This window comes from Festucalex cinctus, chromosome 14 (assembly GCF_051991245.1).
Source record: "Festucalex cinctus isolate MCC-2025b chromosome 14, RoL_Fcin_1.0, whole genome shotgun sequence".
NCBI lineage: Eukaryota > Metazoa > Chordata > Actinopteri > Syngnathiformes > Syngnathidae > Festucalex > Festucalex cinctus.
The window spans coordinates 12,142,103-12,168,579 of NC_135424.1; the positions used below are offsets into that span (position 1 = coordinate 12,142,103).

Genomic DNA, 26,477 nt, shown 5'->3' on the forward strand with positions numbered 1-26,477 from the left:
GGAATTGTGTAGCATGGCTTGCTGGATTGGCCCTCTCATGCAAATGTCCCTCCCTCCCCTGGTCCCAGTCAAGCGTGGGGCCTCGATGTGGGCCACAGCTGCTTCCCGCTTCTGCTAAATCACACTGCGACCGTCTGGAACGATGCTGTCACATCACAACCCTGTTGCTGAGTAGTTCTCCAAAGACAGGCTCGGTGCTTCAAAACCTGTCCATGGTGTCGTCTGCTATTGTCATCTGACTGATCCTCTCACTTCTTTAATCTCCTTTGAACAGTTTACTGGAATAATTCCACATTATTCTTGCTTATATAAAATATCCTTTATTGATATTTAGTAAGCCTCGAAAGGCTTGAATCTTGTGACAAAACAATTTGAATTTGACAGAAATGAAAGAAATTTCCAGTACATTTTCTTCGCTTTTGCCTTTCAGCAGCAGTCATGTTTTCGCCATCAAACACATTTAATACAGTTGAACAAGAGGAGTGGCAACTATTCTATGGACAAACACCAATCACTGTAATAAATACAAAAGACAAATGTGAAAGTAAAAGTCATATAAATAACATGAGGGCTGCTATAAGAATACATGTTGGAAAATGAACTTGATGAAGAGTTGCATAATCTACATTGACATTTTGTATCGACTGTACAGATAATTACGGTAGCTTGCATCTCCATCAGTGAACACGCCTGTAAATACACTTTTTTTTTTTTCTTCAGTCAAAAACAAGAAAATAAAGTTGCTGCTTGGTTAGAGGAAAAAAGTTCCATACATACATACATAAAATACAACATAAGAAAATTTACATACTGTAAGATGTGATGCTGTTTATAGGCACATTTTGCCATTTTGTCTTTACTGAACACATTTTTTTTGTTTGTTTTTTAACATAAGTTTCATATTTTGAAATGAGATTCAGATGGCACACTTCTGAATCAACAAACATGCACACTGTATAAAATCTCACTTTCACACATCATTTATGCACGTTTAGGCAATTATTTCAACCCTATAAAGCCTGAACCATGAAATATATGAGAAAAAATTGTGATTATTTGCAAATATATGATTTGTGTCATATTTGATACATCTGGTCACAATGCTTTAAATTTGTACGTTTCTAACTGTCAAAAATATAATAATAAACAGACATCAAAAAGAACATTTCTCTTTATTAATAAGTATAAGTGTCCTTTTTCAATTAGAACGATCTTGCAAGGTCACTGGAAAAGCCATCAAATGGGTGATACTGCCATCTAATGGATTACCCATGCAATGCGTGTCCGATCATATACGTCAGGGTTTTAATGGGAAAAAATATGATACTCGTGAAATAGAGGCTCAAAATATCTTGTATTTAATATGATATGTTTGGCTTTATAGGGTCAAATGTGTGCACGCGCGGGCTGTCATCAGTAGCGATGCTCCCCCCGCGTAATATGCGAAGAGAACTCATATCGGTCTTGACTGCGATGGCCACAGAGATTGCATTCAAAGGGGTCTCTGAAGCCGTGGCAGCCCATGTGTATGGTGTACATGACGTGATCCAGGAAGAGGACGCGGCAATGTTCACACCTGTAGGCCCTCACCTGCTCGCCGTCCGCCGTCATCACCTTGAAGCCCTCCGACGCCATCTCCATGCTCGCCCGGATGGCCTCGTACTGCCGCTGCTGCTCCTCCTTCACGTGGGGCAGCGCGCCGTTCCGCACCCCCGAGGTGATGTGGTTGGTCAGGTAGATGAGGCCGGGGGCCGCCCCGCCCGCTCGGTCTCCGCTGTTGCTCTCCGTGTCGGTGGAGTCTTGGCCGCTGTGGCTCGGAGAGCCGTCTTTCTCGCTGGAGGCGGATTTGGACTTGGAGAGCAGAAGCAGGTTCTCGGCCGCACTGTCATTTGCTGACAGGCTGTGGCCCGTTCCAGATTGGGCCTCTGCGGCCGCCTTGTGCAGCGGGTAGATGGAGCCCATGCCCACGTCAGAAGAAGAGGCCGGCGAGGGCTGGACCAGGGGCCGGAGCGACTCTGCCCCAAGGTAGCTGATGGCGCTGTTGATGGCCCGGTCGATGACGTGGGGCTGAATCAGCTCGCCTGGCGCTGCATCGTAGGAGAGGTCGGACAGGCGCTTTTCACCTGAGGAAACACACGCATGTTGCTTGCCACAAATACAAAAAAAATATCACCTACATACTTTGACAACACATCTTGAGCTAAGCTTAATTGTTGTGAGTGCTGTTTTAGTCATTCTCTCACATTACCATTCCAGACCACATTTTAAAAGCACAGCAAAAGTGTAACCTCATTGTGTGCCAAGTTCAAACTCCTGTGAGACTGAGTCTGAGCCTGTTCAATGTCTGAGCAAGTCACTGGTCAGGAAAATAAGTCTGAAGTGACTTTAGAGCAAGCAAAGGTGCAAAATAGTAGAGCTTTAGATGAGCTAGCAGTGGGTTATGCTAATAGTACTTCTGAAAGCACGTGCTATTTAGAAAAAAATAATAGCAATTCATAAACAATTTACAGACCTATCATGAAGCTAAGTTTATTGTAAATGTATTGACACAAAAAAAGCAGATTTCAGCCCTTACCCACAAACTTCTGTGGCATAGTGCTCTTACGCTTAGCTATATTATTAGCTAGCCTGTCTAGCACCAAGGCCCTGTCAGATCCCGTCTGGCTTAAGTCTTCCCTCTGTTCATTCTGGCTGCTTTCTTCCTTTACTACTGGAAAGCAAGACAGAGAAGGAGGTTTTAGAGTCAAAATAGTTGCCGTTGGTTGAAAGTGTAGTGTAGGAGGGCTGCTTTGTTTGTTTAGTTTTTGTTTTCTGCTGACTTGAGCATTATTTTCATTAATGTCCCTTTACTTATGATACACTACAAAGGTAATCAATAGAGGTCTCAGTTTCAGATCACGTTTACACATAGTCTGTGAAGACTGTAATATATGGACAGATGCACAAGTTCAAGGTTCATCAGTACTGGAAACCCATGCAGGGTGACCAGAAGTCACTATTTTAACAGAGAGCATTTGAGCGTTGTGTCCCAAGTCCCGGCAGATTTCGTCACCTCCATTGTTTTGTCGCACTTTTACGCAGGTCTTGTCCCGGTGTTCCGTTTATTTATTTATTTTTTAGCAAGCCACTCCTTGGGCCATGTATATGTCATCACACAATTATCATAGCGATTCATATAATAAACCAGTTAAATAGGACTATAACTATTAAATTCCTTCCTATACACGCTTGCATACTAGAAGTACAGTACTTCTTGCATCCGTATCTAAGGATCATGGGAAATGTAGTCAGACCGAATGCCACCTGAGCGTTTCTGGCGGTGCGTTTCCAATGTTACAATGAGGGACCGTGTGGTTGGATAATGATGAGTGCATTGACTTGTTTAGCGCTGTTGACCTGCCAACCAAGATAGCATTTAGCATAGTAGCCGAATTGTAATAAATAGTAATACAAAGGCCTGGGTTAACAGATTGACTAGCGATTAAATAGTTCTTGGTGAGAATGAATTTTATATTTGTTTTTTAACTAAATTGTAGTATCCGGGTTTTTAATTTGGAAAAAAATTCTGGTCCCCATATGTATATGTGCAAGCTAACCTGTTGCTGTTGGTGTGTTGATGAAATGAAATAACGTTTATCAATATTTGGGAGAGAGGGAAAGCATACACGAGGCACCGACCTGTGTAAATGCTGTTCTGGAGGCCCATGCACTGGAGGTAGTTGTGACATCGCTCTTTGTGCTCCTCCAGAGAGCTTCGCTGCTTGTAACTCCGCCCACAGTAAGCACACTTGTGGGGTTTTCCAACTAAAAAACAACAAACAAAACATTCGATCAACCACGGCAATAAAAACAAACCGATTCTGGCTTGTTTTTCTAATTTTACTGATAGAGTAGAAAGTGGTTCTAAAATAGATTGTAGAGATTTTATTTATCATGGGATGTCTGCTGTCTTTTTCAAGTACCAAACACTCTCCCCCCCATTTCAGGAAAGCTTGAGTACATTTTGTGTGTTTAATTTATTTTCTTCTAACTTTATTACAATTAATTTGTTTACAATAAATTTAAATGCAGGTACACCTATAAAGACATTTTATTTTATTCTATTTCATCTTTAGTGTACCAACTGTGGACTTTTGTTTTAAGTATAAACCACAAAGTCAAATTTGTAGTGACTGACAAAAATTGTAGAAGATGACCAAAGCAGTATGTTCCATACCAATTTTTCACAGACCAATACCGGTACGAGTACTCAACTCTTGAGTACTCACCAATCCACCAAGTATCGATACTACTAGTACTTTTGACACATAAAATTTCCCCAAAAAACACAATGGCAGATAATTTGAAACCTTGATCTGCATATCCCAGTAAAGCATTTTCACTTAAAATTGTATCATATATATGACAATTTTCAATGATCCTTTCCCATTTTTTCATCAAATACACATTTTGTATAGAACACTTAATGAATTTTAAAAATCAATACAGTACATTCTTAATTGACATGAAATTTGTGAAAATTTTCTATTTTGATTATTTCTAATTTTCTAAAATGGTTACAAGACAAAATGGCCGCCTTACTACAAATTCGTAAATGTGTGTGATGTCAAAAGAAACGTAATGGTATGTAAAAAGAAGTTATATATCGGCTTTTAATTTAAAAAACAAACATATATATATATATATATATATATATATATATATATATATATATATATATATATATATATATATATATATATATATATATATATATATATATATATATATATATATATATATATATGGCAGACTTTTGGGAAAAGTTACTTTGAGTTACTGTAAGCCAGGGGTGTCCAAACTACGGCCCGGGGGCCATTGACGGCCCGCCGTCCATTTTTTAGTGGCCCGCAACATATACTACAAATGGCATTTGACTCAGTTCAAATAAAATAAAAACAAAAATGTTTGGAGATGGTCAAAGTAAGAAGGGAGTGTGTCGAAAAACACGGGTGCTATTAAAGGTTATTTTAGTTAACTAAAACTAACAAAAAAACTCTGATTCAAAAAACAATTTCGTTAACGAAATAAAATAAAAACAAATATGCTTTTCAAAAAATAAAACTAACTGAAACTACATTTTATGTGTACACAACTAACTAAAATAAAACTAACTATAATTATAGCAAAGTTGAGGGTGTACCCCGCCTACGGCCCGAAGCTAGCTGGGATAGGCTCCAGCAACCCCCACGACCCTTCTGAGTAGCAAGCGGTTAAGAAAATGGATGAATAAACTAAAAATGTTCATTTCACTTTTGCGTTACTCACCAGAGTGTGTGCGCAGGTGTCCGGTGAGCGCATCCCTCCTTCGACAGGCGTAACTGCAAAGGTGACACTTGAAGGGTTTCTCCCCAGAGTGGAGCTTGATGTGTCGCAGCAGATTGCCCTTCTGGGTGAACGAAGCACCGCACTGGCTGCACTGGAACGGACGTTCTCCTGAGAGCAAGAACACAACATGCAAAATACTGTAAAGTGGCTGCTGAAACAATGAGCAACAAAGTATTAACATGTTTTATTTTATTTTTTTTACGAGGACTAAAAGAGTAAGCGTGAATGTGGGGTCACAAACATCCAAGGAAGGAGAACAAGTGAGATAATAGAGCGGCTCAGGGGCGGACTGTGTGGGGGGTGTTCCACAGTGACGCCCCATCCCCTCATGCCCCCCTGCCTGCCCCATCAACTCCCGGTGCTCTGATCGAACAAGAGCCTCTCAGACTCAGCCTGGCAGTTCCGTAATGCACCATTGCCTGGGTCAATTTGATCTGAAAAACTCATTTTTTCCTCTTCTTCGTCTCTAAAATAAGAGCAGCACATCACAATGCAAATTCAGCCTCATTTGAATAAAGTGAAGGAAACACTTTGTGTTGAGAGCCAGTCTTCCTGATCAGCGCTCCTGGAATAAACCAATATCCAGCCTCCCCGAGTGTTGTGGCATTCTGTGAGAACCTTTTAATATGGCTTTTTTTCAAAGCCTCCACCTCAATAAAATGCGAGTCACCAGTGAAGCAGCAAAAATATCGAAAAGGGGAAATTCATTAAAAATGCATTTCAGGAGCAAAGACTCAACCACAGAATATTTTCTATTCAAATAGGAGGCACTTCATTATATCCTTTATTGTACTTTCATTTACATTAGTCTACTGTTCCTTTATTCCATTTTGAGTGTCATTAGTTTCTACAGCATGACAGTTAAGTGCCTTTTTCAGAAATGTTCCCCACCACTGGTTTGGGTTCATTATGATAGAATATCAATTCACATTTTCTGAAAAACTTTTAATAGCTAGATATATTTGTGACTGCACGGAGATCCCATTTAATTGCCGCATAGGAAGACTTTTTTCTTTTTTTCTTTTTTGCTCAACTGGGGAAGTTTTTTTTTTTTAAGATTATCTTCACTGCTTGATTGCACAACAATGTGATAAGTTACTGTTTACTTGTCACGTGATGCTACTCAGTTCTTTTTTTTTTTTTAGCATGCTAATGGTGATTTCAAAATTGATAGGACATATCTGCAAGCACACAACCAAACTACAATTATTATCAGTATCATTACTGTTTGTACGGAATGCACAAAGAGACACAAGCCAAGTTCTAGTGTGACTTTCATGCCAAAAAAAAAAAAAAAAAAAAAAAGCAAGAAGACATCCGTTTTGATGTCTTCATGTAGTCAGTAGGCAGTATCTTATTTTGAAATGACTTGGTCAGAACCACCAAAAAGCCCAAAACAGGTTACAATACTGCCTACGGGTAAGAAGTCTTCTAAACATTAGACGAAGCCACTTTCCATCACAGCAAAATCGCCAGTGTTAGATGTAGCACTGAGAGTGTTACATCTAACAGTAGAAAAGTGTTTATCTGTGTCAATACCAATAAATGTAAATCTAACACAGTGTTACTTTTTTCACACTTAACCGGTGTTACAACAACACTGCATAGTGTTAAAAAAACACACACAGGTAAACACTTGGGATGTAACGATAAGTACAATATTGTGATATTAAAACTGCCACAATATCGTCGTCGTCATGTTCACAATATTTAAAAGCAGCGCATCTGTTAAAAAAAAGTCAGGTTGATTTCCATTTGTGCAGTTCTCGCTCCCTCTCGTGGCTAGTTTATTAGTACAATTTAATTTTCGTTAGGGATGTTTTGGCCCTTCAATGTTTAAAATCGATACTAATTGTCAGATGAAGGAGAACGTAATATGCCTGTGAATGTGGAGGAACTCAATTTGTATGTGCATTAACAAGTAAGCGCCTCAATAGGTGTTATTAGAGATTGTATGTGGTTTATATGCATTGCTGTTACGTACAAAAGTACGATATTGTGCTTTTTTTTTTAGTATGAGGTCTTTTTTTTTTTTTACAATATTGTGACCTTTTTTTTAAATTCCGCAAAACTCCCCATAATATCGTGATAATTATCGTATTGTGAGCTTCATATCGTGATAATATTGTGATGTTTGCATATTGTTATATCCCGAGTAAACACTGAGTAGTACTCTACACTAGTGTCAGTTTTAAAGATTTAATTCTGCCAAAATATACTCAACTCTGATGTTTAAACACTTAAGAGTGTATTGCACTAGTGTGAGTGTTAAGAATTGAACTCAAACTACACTTCACTCTGGTAAATGACAATTTATATAACATTTTTCCTCCTTACAAGCCCTCAAAGCGCTTCACAATTTGACTACTGATGACACGGCATCAAGAGCAACTGGGGGTTCAGTAGTTAGCTCAAGGATACTTTAACATTGTCCCATTGGCCTGGGATTGAACCCACGCTCTCAGGGTTGGGAAACAACTACTCTACCACTGAGTCACGCCACCCCAACAACAACAACAACAACTGGATGTATCGCTAGTGAAATGTTAACAGCGCGCTGGAAGATTTACGGGTGTGGTCAATTTTTCTGTTACACCCAACATCCACCCCAACACTCAAAAAAATTACTGTCAGTGTTAAAATAACACTGCTTACTGCATATTGGATCAAACACTGGAAATTGAACACTGACCGATTTGCTGTGTACTAACATTGAACATGGGTACATATGGAGGGCGTGATGTATTGCAGGCGGCTTACCAGTGTGGCTTCGCTTGTGCACCATCAACACATTGGGGCCAATACAAACTATCCCGCAGATATCGCACTTGAGCTTCCCGTTGGACAGCCGGATGCCGCCAGCCGAGGAGAAGACCTTGGCTTCGGGACTCGGCTGTGAGCCGTTCACCTTGGCCCCCGAGGCATCGATCACGCGCAAGTCTTCCGCGCACTCCTCCTCCTCCGCGCCATTCATGTCACAGGACAGCCCATTCTCCTCATCACTGCGAGCCTCAACTTTAATGTTACAGGCTGGAAAAGAGGGCAGGGGGAGGGGAAGGGCCACGGTTTAGAAGAAGAGCAAGATTCTGTCATGATGTATAGAGCGAGAGATGGGCAGTCTATTAGCGTGGGGTGTAATTAGTTCGTGTTACATTTGAAAAGATAAAGCTCCCGTTTGTGACATTGTCATGTCACCTTTACCTGGGCTGTGAGCGTTCAACTTGTTCTCTCTGTTATAAGATCAGAATTCCTAATCAGTGTGAATAGACGGAACTGTTACTTCGTATTTCAGTTGCGGAACACTGGATTTACTTTCCATTTTTTCTCCTTTGCCCCATATGGAATCAGATCATCACAGATCCCAATTAGCCCCCTTGAGCGATCTGTGGTTAAAAGCTAATATGAATCAAACGTTGGCCCATGTGATTACATTATGAGCAGACATTTTGGATTTGTCCTGTCATTGCAAGCGAGGCGACATCTAAATACATTGATTCAAAATGTGCACAAATGCACACTCATCTACCCAAACAACAAACCAGTAGTAAATCAGAACTATGGCAACATTTGGAGGTGTATGATGCGGACCGCCAGCCGAGGCTGTCTCCATGGCAACAAGACCATATGTTTTCGTGTGCCAGTTTGACACAAAGTTACACGTACGCAATCATGATCATACATTGTATGCATAATTATCACCATCTGACGTCCTACGTGCACTGCGGATGAGCTCACTTTGTAAAAGTCTGTCCACACCCAAGCCCCCCTTCCTCCAACATGTGAGTCTTTTTTTGTTTTGTTTTTCGAGGTTAATACTATGTTAGAGCCTTGTTTTTAATTGCCCCTCACTTTTGTATTTCTTTTTTTTTTTTTTTTTTTTTAATCATGTAAGAAACTTGGGGCACTGAGGGGAGACCCGCCAGGCTTTCCCATTCTGTCTCGCACTGTTAGTCATTGTTGTTTTCATGTTTCTTCGACTCGAGGACTTGCACTTTTAGACATCAATAACGTAATCTGAATCTAAAGATGTGATCCCCAAGCAAGCTGCTATTCTCACCCCAAGTGCCCTGACCGTTGAATGGGAAAGTGAAACCAGTCTGCAACTAAAGTTATCGTGACTACTGGGTTGCTTCTTCTTCATCTAGAAGAAGAAGAAGAAGAAGAAGAAGAAGAAGAAGAAGAAGAAGAAGAAGAAGAAGAGGAGGAGAAAAGGCTGTTTCTCATATGAGTACGGTCTTTCAAAGAACATACTCGAGAATGTTCTTCCTAAGAATGTCATTCTCTTTCTAAATTGAAAAAGCTGTGTACTTGTTAACATAAAATACCATCTTAGAAAGCTTTGTAACAAAAATATTTAGGGACAAATAGTGCATTCTACTCCATTAATCATAGATATCAAAATTACTGGTAGTGAAAACTATATAAATGATAAAAATATAGGGAGACTGGGGCTAGTTTTATCACGGTTAAGTTGTCACATTGCAATTTTCCTCTCCACCAGAGGGCGCAACGAAAACTGGAATACTAGTTTTCTTCGCATAAATGGTCAGGGGTTGTGTACTGTCTGAGAAGAGAATAGCATATTATGACCTGAGTGCCAGTTATCTGTTTTGCACAATCCACAGAACAATATTTCAATATTACTTTATATACAGGCATTGTACAGAGACAAATTCTAGCAGCAAATCATGTGGCCTCATTAGAGGAGAGAGTCAGGCATCTTGTCATACCTCAGGAAATGCTCGGTTTTAAGCTAACTTTAAACTAGAGCACATATTAGCCAACATGGTAGTTTGGGGCAACTTGTCTCAGTCATTTTGGGGTTTGTTGTCACATATGCAAAGAATGGGAGAATGAAAAATGCACCTCTGGCAACTCTGTGTCTGAAGAGTGAAGAAATTAGTTTGCCATGTTTTGTTTCATTGTTTAAAAATGTATTTGCCTGTTGTTGGAACTACAGTATGCCCACGTGTCAAGACTGGTTTAAGTTTCACGATGAACCATCAATTAACCGAAATGCTGTTTTTTTTATTTTTTTATTTTTTTTATTCAATTTAATCTAAAATTTCCAGTTTAAGGGAAGCAAAACAGGCATTTGAGGCTGATAGCCATGACCCACATGCCAGCAATTATTAAGGACTTTCATATATTTAACTCATTTGCTCCCAATAACGTGTGAATACGTTTTTTAATGTTCTAAGTGTCCCAAAGACGTATTTATACGTTTTTTGTTTTGTTTTTTATGCTAGAGCATACAGAAGGCTTTGATTCAGCCTCTCAACTGCAAAGAACGGTTTCAGAAATGGTAGTTATTACACACACGGCCAGCAGGTGGCAGCAGAGCAAAGGAGATCAACCAGGGCCATGTAGAAAAAAAGCTCAATTACTTACAATTTTGAATACATTTGTGAAAACTGATGAAACTTAGCTCTCTTCTAATGCTAATTGTTGCAAAACGGAAAAAGATAGAAACATACTTTTTTTCTTGATGAAAGAAGAGACTTTAATCTTTCTTTTGATAGGTTCCATGCTTTTATAGCCATAAAACACAATATTCTGTGGGCCTTGCAAAATCAGTCAAAATTCAGTAAAACAGCCGCGAACGGGACTACTTCTGTGAAAATGGCTGGGAGTGAATGAGTTAATAAGATTTTATGTTAACGTTTTCTCAATGACCATGGTAAAGTTTCAAAATCAATGATAAAAAAAATTATCTGGACGTATAAACAAACAAACAATAAAACAAAACAAAACAAAACAAAACAAAACAAAACAAAACAAAACAAAACAAAACAAAACAAAACAAAACAAAACAAAACAAAACAAAACAAAACAAAACAAAACAAAACAAAACAAAACAGGAGAACAAGGATAATTTTGTCCTTGATTTATTAGTTACAAAATCCGGTGTGACATCTTACCCCAGATATTGTGACTTACCCATTGGTGGAGCAACATGTCACATGTTCACTCCCTATTTGATGGCTTATAACTCTGTACTGACACAGAGTATGAAAATGACATGAATACAAAAAATAGACCTAAGGATTAGGTCTTTCATCGGGTATAGATTTTGTTTATATAAGATGTATTGATTCAAAAAAAATTATAAAAGTATAAAAAGTGATACAACTAGCTCCCTTTCACATTTGAATATTTGCCTCACTTGACACCTAATTTCGGCAATTTAACATTTGATATGATCATTCAATTCTGCAGTACTGAAGCAAAGTGGTGATACTCAGGTGGCAAAGATACATGCTGTGTTTCCGAGGATGTCAACGATGAGATCATCGCACACCATCATCATATTTTGGTGAAACAAATGACAGCGAGATAAACAGGAAACAGAGACACAGGAAGTAGTGTGAAAACGAAGGACTACAGTGGTGACGATGTATATGATAAACATACACGCAAGTTTTTATGCTCGTTTCAATCAGTTCAGAATCTGCAAAATAGTACATTTGTGTGTGCATGACGGCAAATTCCTGGAGCCAACCTTTTTATTTGTGTTCCCCCAAAAAAGAGAAGTCTCCTCTGCATATGACAACCTTCTCCTTCTTTCCCACCAGAAGACTCGCTTAAGAGAATTGACAGACTTGCAAGCTGCGGTTTGCGAGTCATGTTCATTTCCCCACGCTTCACCCTTGTGCTTTAACAACCGAAGAGGAAGAAGTGGACATCGTGAAACATTTTGGAATCCATGGAAAAGGGGAAGCTTCAGAAAGAGGGCCTGTCTAACTGAAATACTAAGAATTATGGAGAAGTGACAGAAAGGGAAGCTTGGGAAAGGAATTGTAAAACAACATGTAACTGAAACAGGTTGACTTTTCTTCTTTCTTTTTTTTTCACTCTCCTGTTTGCTTAACTCTCACATTTTACAGAGAGAACGTGCATTGTTACTTCCACTCCTTCAACTTTTGTTGTCTGCAGGAAAATGTTCTCAAATTTTGTATTCTTCTGATGAGTAGAAAAGACAAAAGCGAAGGGGACAACTTCACACAATTCGCCCCCCAAAAATGAGGCTGTATTTTATTCACCATTTGTCTTGTAGCTATCATATTTGGTCCTTTAAATAGCTGGAAATATTTTTTTTTTTTAGGGATTAAAATCTAATCAAATCAGGAGTCACATTTACTGTATGTAATGATATGTATTATTTATATATGAAACATTTTGACAAGGATATTTCACTTTCACGTTCTCAATCCAAGTAGCAAGCTGAATAATGTAAATACATCTTTTCACAATTCCAACTGATTAATAACAAACTCCATTAATAGTATTTATCTGTGTTACTACTGTATCAATTACAATCATTAAAACTAGGGCTTGGTATTGATTCTAATTTCCACAATTGATTCGATTTTGATTCACAAGAGTTCAGTATTGATTAATTATGGAATATAAATTCTTCTTAAATACAAGGCCATAATAAAAACTCCACAAACATTAAATGCCAAATTTAGTAACTAGTTAAATGGTTTAGTTTATTAATGAACAATCACTTAAGTGATTCATGATTCATAATAATTCACAAATATAATTCAATAATTATACATCTAAATTAAAAAGATTCTGAATGGTCTTAAAGTGCAATAAGTCAGGTCTTTCATAAATTAAAAAAAATACTTTAAAATTCATGTAAACAGTACATTTCAAGAAAACAATAAAATACAAAAAATGGCCTTTAAAATTCTATTTTCTCATGATTTTATGGGGAAAAAGATATAAAAATAATTGATTCATGGTTTTATGAGTCAATAGCAGTCTTGAAAATGAAAATCGATTCGATATAGATTATATTATATTATATTATATTATATTATATTATATTATATTATATTATATTATATTATATTATATATAGAATATATTAAATTTGTTTGTTTTTTTAAACATAGCCGTAATTAAAAGTACGGTGAAATTATATGGGTTAAAGTTAACTAATAAGCTCAAAAGTGTCGTTTAACACCTCCAATTATTTGTCGTGTAATTCTTCCAATTCTTCTTCAATACGTTTGTGTTGTAGTCGTGGCGTGTGAGCAGCCAATTGAGCGCACTGGAGCAGACAGAAGGGAACCGTGAGCGTCGGACTGCGCCCAACAGCTCATGGACATGAGGAAGTTGCAAACGAACCGGGAATAGGAAGAAGGCTTTTGACTTTATATCATGTTTATCTCACTCACATATCCTGATTTGCTTGTTTTGGGAAGCTCGTGTCACAAGCCATAGTAGACAAACAAAGCGCGTCGCAATAAAACGCTCGTGGGTCGACGTGGATAAACGTTATCCTTGATTTGCAAACAAAGGAGAAGCAAGTCCTGTGGCAGAAGTAATTGGCACATTTTGGTGTTGATAGATAGCAGATATGGGAAGTTAGATAGCAAGCGTTCTTGTCTGCTGTGTGGAAACAGACGCTGAGCCTGCCGGGGGTTCCTGTTACAAGGCTGTGTGCAAGGTAGTGGAACCGTGTGCTCAACTACAGCACTGACACGTCCAAAACACAAGCAAACCTTTAAACTTTAGTTTTTACATCAAAATGTGAAAACAACACAATGTCTCTTTGTGTACGTTTCATGTCAGGATGTCACTTCTTTCAACTATGAACGCAAATTCATGCAGTGAAAATCAATGAGATCCAATATGTTTATTAGCCCTAGTATAAGCTAAATTATACAAGTAAAATATTCATAAACACCTGTTCAACGCTGAAAATGCCAATAAAAAACCGAGCACCATTTATTTTTTTATGTGATTAATATCACAGAGAAACTAACAGACACCATTTTATACTGACTTCTTAGGGAAGGAAGTAACATTCAACTACAACACATTCACATTCTTTTGTGTCTTATTTTGCTCACTGTCAACTCGAGATTAATTGTGATATAGAGGTTGTGCGTGTGCAGGTGTGCAATGTTTCTCTCAAGCTAGTTGGCCTTGTTCCTGAACTCTTTATCTCCCAGAGTGTCGAAACTGCCTGACGGCAACTCGATTCTGAGGAAACTCTTACACATCCTATTTCAGTTTCCTCTCGCTTTTCATTTCTTATTGCGTGCCACTAATCTTTGCCGTTATCTGGATGAGTGGAAAAACACAGATCGGATAGACGTCTGGCTTTTTTTTTTTTTTTTTGGTGTCATAATGAATGTCATTTTTGATTGAATATGTATCTATGTTCTACTGCTTATCCTGTCACGGGTTAGCTGGAGCCTATCCCAGTCAATGTAATTACAGGTCAATTTACACTCACTCATTAGCATTGTATATGATGATGATGACTGCATCAATTCAATTAAGTCAATAATATGCTTTGTTCAAAGTCCCATAAAAATTGCATATGAAACGTTTGCTGTATAATGCTACTGCAACAATTTTAAGGGACTCGAGGTAAATATACAGCCCAGATGGGAACTGAGTCCCAAGCATCCTTAGCTTCACCGTGATATTCCCTGGCTTGATGTTGACACATTCAAATCAAGGCCACATTAGCTATTCCTTAAGATTTCGCTAGTTAATTACATGCCATGGATCAGAAGGTTTTTTTTTTTTTTAACCTTTTTTTTTTTTTTTTTGCCAATGACCTAAATGCATCCATTCCGTTCTTTTTAGAGACTGTAATTGATCCAGGGGATTAGAAGCTGCAAATATTTTTCACTTGATGTGCAGAGGGTCATGTTGGGGAAGAAAAATATCCGCAACTCTTTTGAAGACGACATGAGTTTAATTTAACTGCTGCTTTGGGATCGATTACATGACTGTTTAATCGTTTATAAGGCACCCAGTGAAATATCTGGAATTTTAAATATATGTCAAAATTAGTACGTTAATATCGAGTTACATTAAAGTTCCTTTACCGCCACAATTTTTTTCACGCTCGATTAATGTCCGCCTCTTGCACTGTGCTGTCAATGTCCAACATTAAATGCCATCTACTGACAGAAAAATGTCTTCAAAACAAATCACTCTCACACGCTTTTGTTTGCACTGCAGTACAACTTTTTGATTTTAACTTTAAATCATTTTATAAACTAGACTAAGTGCAATTTCTGGAGAAATTGCGTGGGAATGCTGAAGGCTGAACTGAATGCTATGATTTGAATGCATGTGAAATGCTTATGAAGTAAATTGAGAGATATTAATGGTAAAAATTTGACCACCTGATTACTGGACAATGCACTTTACCAACTGTGCCACCAAGCAGTTTCAGACAGATGGTAATGATGGTAAGATATATGTATGGGCGTGGAAAGTGGTACTTGGAAAAAGTTGGGGAAAAGTTGATATTAAAAGTTACATTTAGCTAATACTGTAAATCATGTGGAATCAGATGATATATATCCCAGGAGGCATGAAAATTGGAAGTATTATGTGGGAGTTGTTACGCGGCAAAAAAAAAGTGTGGAGAATAAAAATCACAATAACATATGTGGCAATGCTTCAGCATTCCCACAATTACAATACAATGACTTTATCAGTGAAATAAAAGATGCAACCATATTTGTATTGGGTTAATGTTAATGTTTTTCCACTTTCATGTTACCAAGAGTATGAAAAACGGGGACATTTTTTTTTCTTGTACATGTTTGTTTTATTGTATAATAGCATTAATACTGTGATACATAAAATTCCTCCCAGAAAAAAATGTGCGATGTCAAATAATTTCAAAGAAGGTCATATTTATAGCATTTCCCTTAAATTTGCATTAAATAAATGGAAAATAAATGTATAATAATTGTTTTTTTCTATGTGGACATAAAATACATATTTTGTATGGACCACCCAACAAAACGAATTCAAATAAATAAAACTATTCTTAATGAGCATCCTTCATGTGTGCCTTATGTTTGATCGTAAAACGGCCACAAGAGAGCGACTGATACTGGAATCGGCTCTACCGATACCTTGAAATAAACGCCACAGAAGAAGGCCAGAGCTCAGAACCCGTAACCTCAAAACTGTGAGGCAGAAATGATAACCACTGTTCCACCATGCTGCCCAAGTAACCTCAATTAAGAAAACTGGACAAAACCCACGCGAGCACGGTAAGATCACACAAACTGATTTGTGTAAGACGTGGTTTAGTTATACCTTTATCCCCTCTGTTGTGCTGTTGGTGGGCGGAGCCTGCTGACAGGTCCTCTGGGACAGGCATGGGCTCCTCTGCCTCCTCGGCCGCTTCGTTGGCAGGGGGGCTGTCTCGGCCTGGCGTGACAACATCAGAAAGAGCCCGTCACTCACCAAACGCCTCTCTCGCACTACAATGACCTCGTGGTGGTTTAAAAGCTGTTTGGTGCACGTAGCTCAATCATGTAGAAGTCTCTTACCTGGCATTGGGGCCATTTCCTGGGCCTCCTCTGTCTCCATGCGGTGCAAGTACTCTAATGGGGGACAGATTGAGATGTAAAAGTATGTACATTTAATCAAGAGTAGGCAGAGGAAACATTACACAAAGCTGGAGCGGGGTAAAGGGTGCACTCTCGCTATGTCACCTCGGTGAGATCACTGTCGCCCACATTACTTTGCAAAGAATTACAGACAATTTCATTACAAGTCTGATAGAGTCTGAGATCAGGCGGGCCCGCCGATATCAGGCGGGCTCCCCTGGAACAGCCTTTCACACCACATTTGTTATTTATTGTTAATTTCCTGCCACGTAATCATCTAAAAAATGCAAAGTGACCGCGGCAAAATTAAGCAGAAAATTAACTGGCCCCAGGTCACCGAGGATGCGGGCGCTTGCCGTGCTCAGCTGATCAACGCTCGTGTTCTCTCTAATTTAACTGAGCACGCATGGCTGAGTCCGCAGCTTCGACACAGACGCGGTCGCATCCACGACCCAAAAGAGGAGCAATAAGACGAGGCGAGGCAAGGGTGTCAGTCAGATTGACATCGCGGGAGTGGAATAGATTGCAATCGGGGGAAGGAGTCAAGAGAGCAACTGCAACAGGAAGGTGGAAAGAAAAAGAGTTGAAGACCAACAGGATGGCGGATGGAGAAGTTTTCTAAGAAAACTGAAGGATGGGCGAGTCTGGTATCGGTATCGAGCCGATACGTGGCCACATTTCATGGTATCGGTACTCGTGACGGATATCGATACTGGTATCGGCTTGTGACCATTTTTCAGTCAGGAACTGGCGGAAAGACTGGTGGGAAAGAAAGTTTTGTTCCGTTTCGTTCGTTTCCTGTGTGCCTCCTTATAAGGTAACACAATAGCAGCAACATTTCGGTGTGAATTATTGAGAATAAGTAAATACTCTTGTTGTACTATCATCTATATCTGTGGTTCATATATGTTTGTAGCTCACGTAACTTCACCCCTGTTTTATTGCCTCGTTTACGTTTGCCATGCACTTAATTGCCTCGTTAACATAGTCGAGCTGCGGTGCTAAAAATAGAACGGTGCTGTTATACACACTACATTATATTTGTAATATGGCTTTTTCGTTTCCCTTTGGGTTTTACTGACAGTGTTCCCTCGTTCCCTCACTTTCCGCTGGGGTTAGGTTCCAAAAAATACCTGCAATAAATTAAATCCACGAAGTAGTTAGCTTTATGTTTAATATTTATTATAAATGTTTTAAGGCTCTAAAACCCCTCACCACACAATGTGTACACTTTTCTCATTGAGGCATTTACATCTTCTCACATTTCTCTCATTTTTTAAACATTCTCAATGTTCAAACGTTCCTAATTTTTATAAAATAGCTACTATACTGTAAAAAAAAAAAATGCATAAAAAATTGCACTAAAAAAAATCTGCGATATGTGAGGCTGCAAAAAGGGAACCGTGAGGGAACACTGTATACTAATTCCTATACAGAGCAGCCTTCCAAATTAAAAGCATAGACTTGAAAATAAGATATAGGTAAACATCACGCATCATTCACTGCCAACCATTTTAGAACATTTAAAAATTTTCAATACCACGCCATATTACGTCCAATAATTATATATACCGAATCTACCAAATGATAGAATAGACTCCCTACTTTTTGCCTCGTCCCATTCTTTTATAACTGACAGTAGAAAAATGCAGGTTTGCCAAAATACAGCTATTTCTCCCACGGACTCTGAAACTCTGGATTATTTGTTTAATCTTATTTATGGATTTTTTGAAAATTAATTTTATTGACTTATTGACCTATTTTATTGACAAATTGACTTTTATGAGCAAATTGAAAAAAATATAACTGACATTAATTTAATTGAATTTTAAGAAAATTTGCTATATTTGGGATATATATGTCATTAAAAAAATATCTGTCATTATTTTTTTATTTTATTTTATTTTTTTAATTTTATGTATCTTACGTAATAATGGTATCACCACTTATCGGTCAGTACTAGTGTTGTTCTGATACCGTTTTTTGGCCCCCGAGACCGAGCTTTGCAGTATCGGCCGATGCCGATACCACACCGATACCTAAGGCTTTTATTTCTCAACATGAAAAAACTGTCCTGCCATTGGTTCAGACCTTTAGATTATCTTAGATCGGCATGCAGTGAACATGTCACATATCAGTGAATGTCGTGCACGAGCAAGACACAAGATGCTGCATCCAAAGTCCTATATTAGCGATGGAATGAATGGTATCGGCATGTTACTTCTTAGTACTCACCGATACCGATACCACTGTTTTAATGCAGTATCGGGGCCTCTGCCGATACCAGTATCGGTATCGGCACAAAACTAGTCAGTACTGAAGATTTGAGTACCGGTCTCAAAAAAAGGTGGTAACGAACATCCCTAGTTATCTTTATTGGTTCTTTCGGAGCAAAAGAAGGCAGTGAGTCCAAGATGTGCTCCTTCGGCCAGGGCTGAATATCTGAGGAGTCACCAGCGCTCGTGGCCCCATTAATAATGGATGGCCCTCAAGCCTGAAGCAGATGGGCCCGGCAGCCTCGGCCCGGGCTCCGCCACTTCAAGAAGCCCCTCGCTGGGGCCGCTGCCCGGTCCAAGCAGCCGCGCGGGGAGAAGTGAAGCTCCTGAAAATAGCGAAACAAACCCAAGGGAGAAGGGGAAGCTGCAGTGGTGCCTTCCTGTTTCACTAACAGATGGCTCCACGCATTTGGAACAAATAGTGGGAAGCCGCCGGACCCGCGTGTCGCAACGCCGCAGCGTTTTGCGGAGTCAAGTCAGGAGCTTGTGCAGACACCAAAAGTGTTAAGAGAGGAAGGGGGGCAAAGGTCACCGGCGGAGATGATTTGCTGCACATGGCGCACGGAATCACGGTTGCTGTTGTTGGTGGTGGGAGCACTTTCAGCCTACTTGCAAAGACGTCTGGAAAGTGTGGCGCTCGCTCGGTAGTCAGGAAGTCTGTGCGTGTGGGTGCGCGTGTGCTGGAAAAGTTTTGGTCTGAGTATCAGTGAGGAGAGGCAGGAAGAGGCTTGTGGGTTGACACGGGGTTGCGTGCGTCTATACATTAGTGTTTGTGTGCTGGTGGAAAGGGTGCGAGGGGGGTGGGGGGTGAGCCCTCATCCTCTTGAAGGTGAAAAACAGCTACAGCAGCAAGAAGGGTGGAGATGAGAAAGAGCAAAACCGTTAACAGATACCGAGGACCACACCAGTCAATTCTGGATACCCGAAAAGACGCACCACCAACAGACGTGTGTGTGCGTGGATATTTGCACATGCCTGTGATTCTATGATAGCAAATAAACTGCAAGGATTGTAATACTGTATACAATAATCCGTAACAACATTAAAGGCACACCTGCACATGTTTCTTAAAAGTCAATAGCTGTTTACAATAATTTCAATAGATATTCAAGTCCAAAGTTATTAATTTAAAAATGTTTAGAATTGCAATACATCATATTGAGAAATAAGGTAATCAAAATTACCACACATTTTTTTTCCACAGTAATAAACATACACTCTTTGAAATTGATATTTAAAAGTAAATGTCATGTTCAAAGTCAAAATTTTTAGTACAGTTCCTATATTGGATCTTATTGGATTGCACACATTTATCAAATGATGCGTCGGATGGCCATATTATCATCACTGGTAGAAATTATGAATGAAATGAAATTATATATAGAAACGTACTCGCATGCATGCACACGTGCACACATTTAGCACAGTATATTGAATGCTATTATCTAATGTATACTTTTATTTAGTTTATGTTATAAATGAATTTATGAGGCATAAATAGTAATTAACGAATTTGTTTGAAAATATTTCTAGAATATGTCAGTTAAATTTAAGGTTTATATATGAACATATATAATAATCAACCAATTTCCAGTTTGCTTGAAAACATTACTAAAATATAAATATACTAAAATAAATATATATATTATATATATCTAAATGTATAATAATATATATAATAAATAATAATATAAATCAAATGTACAATTCATTTTTGTATTTGTGTATTAGTTTTTCAGTGAGATTTGACAAAATACAGATTTAAAGTGACTTTGGAAATGTGAATTTCAATTGAAAATTATCCTAGAGATTTTTTTTTAAAAGTAATTCTCAATAATTGGAGGGCTAAGTTATACGTTGTAACCTCTCTGTTTGCGTGTGTTCATAAAGAGCACCACATCAGCAGCTTACGAAACGTATGGATGATATCAGCCGGTAGAGGGTTAGCAGATGCGTTCTTGGGGGGCCTTGCGAGGGGGCGACAAGGGAGCAAAGGTGCACTCATGAGAAGTTTCCTTCATTTGCATGTGACACACTTGACTAGTCCGCTATTCAGACAGTACAATCATTTTAATAACTGCCTGTCTTGCGCTGGCTGCTCCCCTCCTACTTCTCCTTCTTCTGACAGCGCACATTTGCAGCACTTCTGCTTCTTTCTCTCGAAAAAGTCATTTGCGCAGGTGTGTTTCCGAGTTTTAAATAGACGGAAAACTGAAATTATTTTTTGGGAAGTGTTGCTTTTGTGTAAAATGTTGGATAGATATTTCCTTGAGTACATTTATAGGATTAAGTAGAAAACTTCCTTTTATTGTTGCTTGCTTTCTTTAAAATATGAGTGAAAAATCGACAAATTATGTTATATTTTGTCAAATTGATCCATAAAATCATCATTGGTAAAATTCCAGCTACCACATATTTATCTACACACATTGAATTCAATTTTTAAAGTTAAAAAGCACAACGCATGAACAGTCCTGTGTGTTTTGAGATGGTCTTTTTTTTTTTTAAAGTCATTTTAAAATGTTTACCTTTCTGTAAAAAGTTCAATTGTGCACTGTTTTTCTTCCTGTTTAACAATTTAAACAGCTTCATGAGAATGTGAAACAAGCTTAGTTGTGCAGGAAATGACCACGTATTTATCCAAGGATCATCTTTAAGGTTCCCGTTTAAGCCGTACTGATCTATTTTTAAGTTCACGCCTTATTTGTGTAAAAAAAAAAAAAAAAAAAAAAAAATCTCAAATAAATGAATTCTTCAAGCCTTCATTTGTGTGCTTCACTTGCAACAGGTGCTACAACAGAAATTGAAAAACAGATGAAGATCTCTGAATAAGCAATCACATTTTGGAAAGATAAATAAAATTATTATTATTATTATTATTATTTTTATTTTTTTATAAAAATATGGATCCATATTTTTCCCAAAAAAGAAAAAAACCCTCCTGGAAAATGGGAAATGCCCCAAACATTCCTCCAATTTCTGTGAATCTTGTTTAATTAAAAAAATGAGTTGGAAAAATGTGTCATTTGCATCGTTTAGTGGAGTGTAGCGTGTTGGTGCGGCAGAGAAAAGCGCGCGTGAGCCGGGATGAGATGATGCACCTGCAGCCAAACTCTGCAGGAGTCTTTTCCAGCAGGGGCATGCCCCCTAAAAAAAAAACCTCCACAACATCTCCCCGTGCCCTCGTCGAGCTTTTGCCTCATCCTACAACTGCCCCTGCGCGAAAAGTTAGTGTAAGCCACTTTACCTGCTATTCCTTGAGTTTGCAGTATGAAGTTCTTCCAACTGTCCCCGGCTCCATGTGCAGAAGGTCGCAGCGCGGCGGCCCCATGGAGCTGCGCCCTCAGTCCCTCCCCTCTCCACTGCACTTCCTCGTTCCAGCCCAACATGACTACACTGTCCTCCACTGAGGCATTTTGCTTGCTTTTATCCGCAGGCCCGGCGTGTGGCGGGGCGTCTTGGCACTTGCTTTGTGCCGTGCCAATAAAAGCTGACACCCAGTAGACCATTACTGGCAGCCATGCATGAGATGGGATGAGGCGCGCGCAAGAAGAGTGGACCATTCATTGTTTATTTATTTCATTCTCACCGAGGATGCTGATGGAGGAGGGAGAGGAGCGGTGGGGGGGGGGTTCACCCCCTCACTTGCATATTGGACAGCTCCACTTCTGTCACCTATGCTGGCACGCTGAGACAGCCCATGAAATTAACACAGTTTTCTTTCCCACTTCATGACTTTTAGTGTTTCTTTTCTCTTCTGTAGCAGGTCAACGTGACTACAGAACCTTTTACCAATACCATTTTTTTTTTTTGTTTAACCAGATATCAAGTTAGATGTCCATATATTGTACTAGTATGGCCTAATTCAGCACCCTGGTAGAACAACAGCAACAATAGAATGGGACATACTTATTAGTGGGGATGTTCAATACCATTTTATTTTTTTTTTTTTAGGCAGATATCAAGTTAGATGCCAAAATATTGTACTAGTATGGGCTAATTCAGCACCCTGGTAGAACAACAGCAACTATAGAATGGCACATACTTATTAGTAGGGATGTTCAATACCAAATTTTTTTTTTTAGGCAGATAAAACTACAAATATTCAACACTTGAGTAGTCACTGATACCGATACCACAAGTACTTTTGATAAATAACATTTCCCCCCAAAAAACAATGGTACATCATTTTTAAGAAAGACCAATATATGCCATTATAGCACATTTCCTTAAACTTGAATGAAATTAATGGCAATTTTCTATTTTTAATTTGTAATTTCTAGTTCCTGATCATAAAAACGGCCAAAAGAGGGTATTGACATTGATATCGGTCGCCGTTGCGAATACTGGTGCCTTGAAGTAAGGCCTGGTATCGGCCCCTATCTATTTAACTCAATGACATTTAGAACCAATGGTCAATCTTTGCCCCCACAAGAAAATCAATTCTGCACCCTGATAGAACAACTGTGACTAATACTTCTACTTGGTAGTAATTCTATGACATTTTTGCAAACTAGCAGGACAGTTGAAGTAAAAGATGCTTTGTGGAGTTTAAAAAGGTATTAAAGCTTTTTCAACATCATGCGTACTCCATCAATGCCCAGATGAAAAAAAAATAATGTCCTGTTCGTCCCTGCAGACATTTAGTGTAAGCATACAACACAACTGGGATGGAAAACTGAAAGAAAAAAAGAAAAAAGAAAAAAAAAGAGGCAAAACTCCAGCTCAGACTCCGAGAAACCTAAAAAAAACCAAACAAGAATTCATTCGACTGCATGTACTCGCACGCACACGATGAACAAGCTTGTTACAGAGGCTGCAGTTACGCTTTAGGCCATAGATGGCAGTCACGAGTATAAAAGTCCACAAAGCACCTTTAATTTTGAGGTAAAAGTGCAGAAGTTTGGCATCTACGTAATAGATGTTAAAGGGATACCCAACTTTTGTGAACGTTAAGTTAGCTGTGATTGGTTGTTACCTGAGCACTCAAAACATGTGATGAAATTATTAGTTGTGGCAAAATGTGTTTTTAAAGGTGTTAATTGTAAATGAAAAATAATTACGTTATCAAATTTATACTGCTGAAAATTGCAAAATTAGAAAAGTATTCTTTCACTTGTACAATTTCATAATCGTAATGTAGCTGTTTTAGTATGACAAAGTTGTCCTACTTGTGTGTAGAAATGTTATCCAGTAATGGAAAACAGCAGAAGAAAAACATTATTAGTAAAAAGTAGTCATTCTATGAGTGGACTGAACTATCGAACTAGTGAGGACTGTCATGATGTGGATTTAGTTTGATTTGGTTTTGGTTGGATTTTAGTTGTTGTTTTCCCTTTTGTCAATGTCTTGTCCAGTATGTCTTGTCAAGTATTTGTTTCTTCAATCTTATTTTGGGCTTTTGGATTTTCAGTTTTGAATGAAGTTCCAAATACATTAGAAATATATAATTATGAGTTAATTAATGTTACTCTACATTCACTGGCCACAGTATACAGTATAAAACATATCAAACAAGCCATATAATACAAAAATTGTCTTCTTTTTAGCTAGTACATAAATTGTTGGGCTACTCGAGTGTCTGCACACCTACCAAGTGTGAAATTGAGCAACCATGGAAATGATTCCTATGCTGCCTTTTTCTTTGAAAATGTGTCAAATTGCAATTTTGTCCAATTGTGAAGTGACAGTCTAGCTAATTTAAACAATCCAACCACACTAACTTTCTCCACCCATGACCTGGCGGATAAGCTGGGTTCAAATCCAAAAGGGAGGAAGCAGCGCTGCATTGAGTTTGGTTGGATGCAAAGATTAGCGTTCGCTAACAGTGTGAGTGTTTGATAAGCAGGCAGCACATGATTGTTTGGTAAGCTGTCGATAAGGTGTGTTTGTGCAACGTATACGAGGTCAGCACAATAATTGGCAAGGGTAATTGTGCGGTTTGGTGACAAAATGCTTACTCCACCTGTAAATATGCCGCAAAATGGATTCATAGGGGCTAGCTTACATTACACAGCTAACACTCACGTTATATAAAAATGCACAGTAAATGTTGAATATGTTTGATATATTCTGTTCTTCATTTTCTTAAAAACATTTTGTCTTTTCACTAAAAATATTTCATGATGAAGGTTTATCATTTGTATTAATAATGAATACGAATCACAAGGTAAATGCCTCCACAATCAAAACTTTGTATTATTTTAATTCATTTCCCATTTACGCTGCAGATGTACCTAATTTAGTGCCAACTTAGCAAAGGGTGATAATATTGTGCTGGAAATGATTACAATATATATGATTGAAGATTAATATTGATGCATTTTTAAATAAATAATGACTTCTGGCTTGGCCAAATTGAATCAGGCCTTATTCGCAGTTCTTCCATAACAATCTCATATCGATGTTTGGAAGGATTTTGTCACATTTTCCCTCCTGACCATATGATTCATTTGGAAGTATAATTTTTAACATTTGAATAATTATAATTTTTGTTTTAATTAATAAACATTCTTTTTTTTTTTTTCTTTTTTTTTTGTAAAATGAATTCACCTTGCATTATTTTCTTTCTGTGTAAATGTGTTTTTCCCGATATTCCACTACCTTTAGGCCCCTCCGACTCTTATCTCAGGAGCGGTCGTGTACTGGATTGCTGAGTCACCTTTCGTGGGAGGCTGCTCTTATCTCCTGAGAAGCACAACATTCAGGCAGTTGCTTGCAAAAGGAGGAACTTTGAGCAGGAGCGCTGCGGCCCGCTGTGTCGTCTTGGCTAAAATGTGGATTGCAGCAACACTCACCGACTTCCTCAATGTTTTGTGTTGGGTCAGACGCTTTTCCCGTTTTCTTAATGTTTGACATGCAGGTATGAAAAAGCAAGTGAGCTCGGTGGTCCCCTGTTGTTGTAGCAGAGGGAATGTTGGGACTTAAACGTGACTCAGCATGATTTGAATCTGGTCATGACTCTCTGTAAGTCGGAGTTGTGACACAGCATTTCACAGTACTTTCTCTTACTGTCTGATGGGCTCTTTTTAAATTGCAATTCTGGATCTTGTGTAATGTTATAAGGATCACAGATGAAACAAATCATCCGTGTGAAACTAGAACAGCGTTGAAGACAGAAAAGCCTTCCACCCTTGATCATGCATCTGTATGTGGAAATATATACATATTAGGGGTGTCAGGCGATGACATTTTTTTTTTATTGTAATTACCGGTAATCGCATGACTTCAATAGTTAACTCATGATTAATCACACATTTTACATCAGTTCTAAATGTACAATAACATTTTTTTTTTAAGTTTTCATACTCTTGTTAACATAAAAATGGAAAAAAAATGTTACATAGAAATATGGCTGCATCTTTTAGTCATTGATACAGTAATTTCATAAAAATTCATAAAATTTAGTTAAAATTAAAAAGATGTACTGTACTGTAAAAAC

General features: G+C 38.3%; 1 protein-coding gene across 6 annotated transcripts; it reads right to left on the reverse strand.

Moving 5' to 3' along the window:
* Nucleotides 1–324: 324 nt before the first annotated feature.
* Nucleotides 325–22,449, reverse strand: ikzf1 (IKAROS family zinc finger 1 (Ikaros)). Of its 6 annotated transcripts, none has more exons than XM_077495925.1 (8): nt 22,284–22,449; nt 16,701–16,754; nt 16,465–16,578; nt 8,128–8,397; nt 5,308–5,475; nt 3,679–3,804; nt 2,576–2,707; nt 325–2,123 (listed from the first exon to the last, which is right to left on the reverse strand). In XM_077495925.1, the coding sequence occupies exons 1-8, from the start codon at nt 22,423–22,425 to the stop codon at nt 1,414–1,416; spliced, it is 1,716 nt and encodes a 571-aa protein (XP_077352051.1). In that variant the 5' UTR covers nt 22,426–22,449; the 3' UTR covers nt 325–1,413. The 6 variants fall into 6 exon arrangements, with proteins under 6 accessions (XP_077352051.1, XP_077352050.1, XP_077352054.1 ...); XM_077495924.1 differs by having other exon boundaries at nt 2,576–2,710; XM_077495928.1 differs by lacking the exon at nt 2,576–2,707.
* Nucleotides 22,450–26,477: the final 4,028 nt, after the last annotated feature.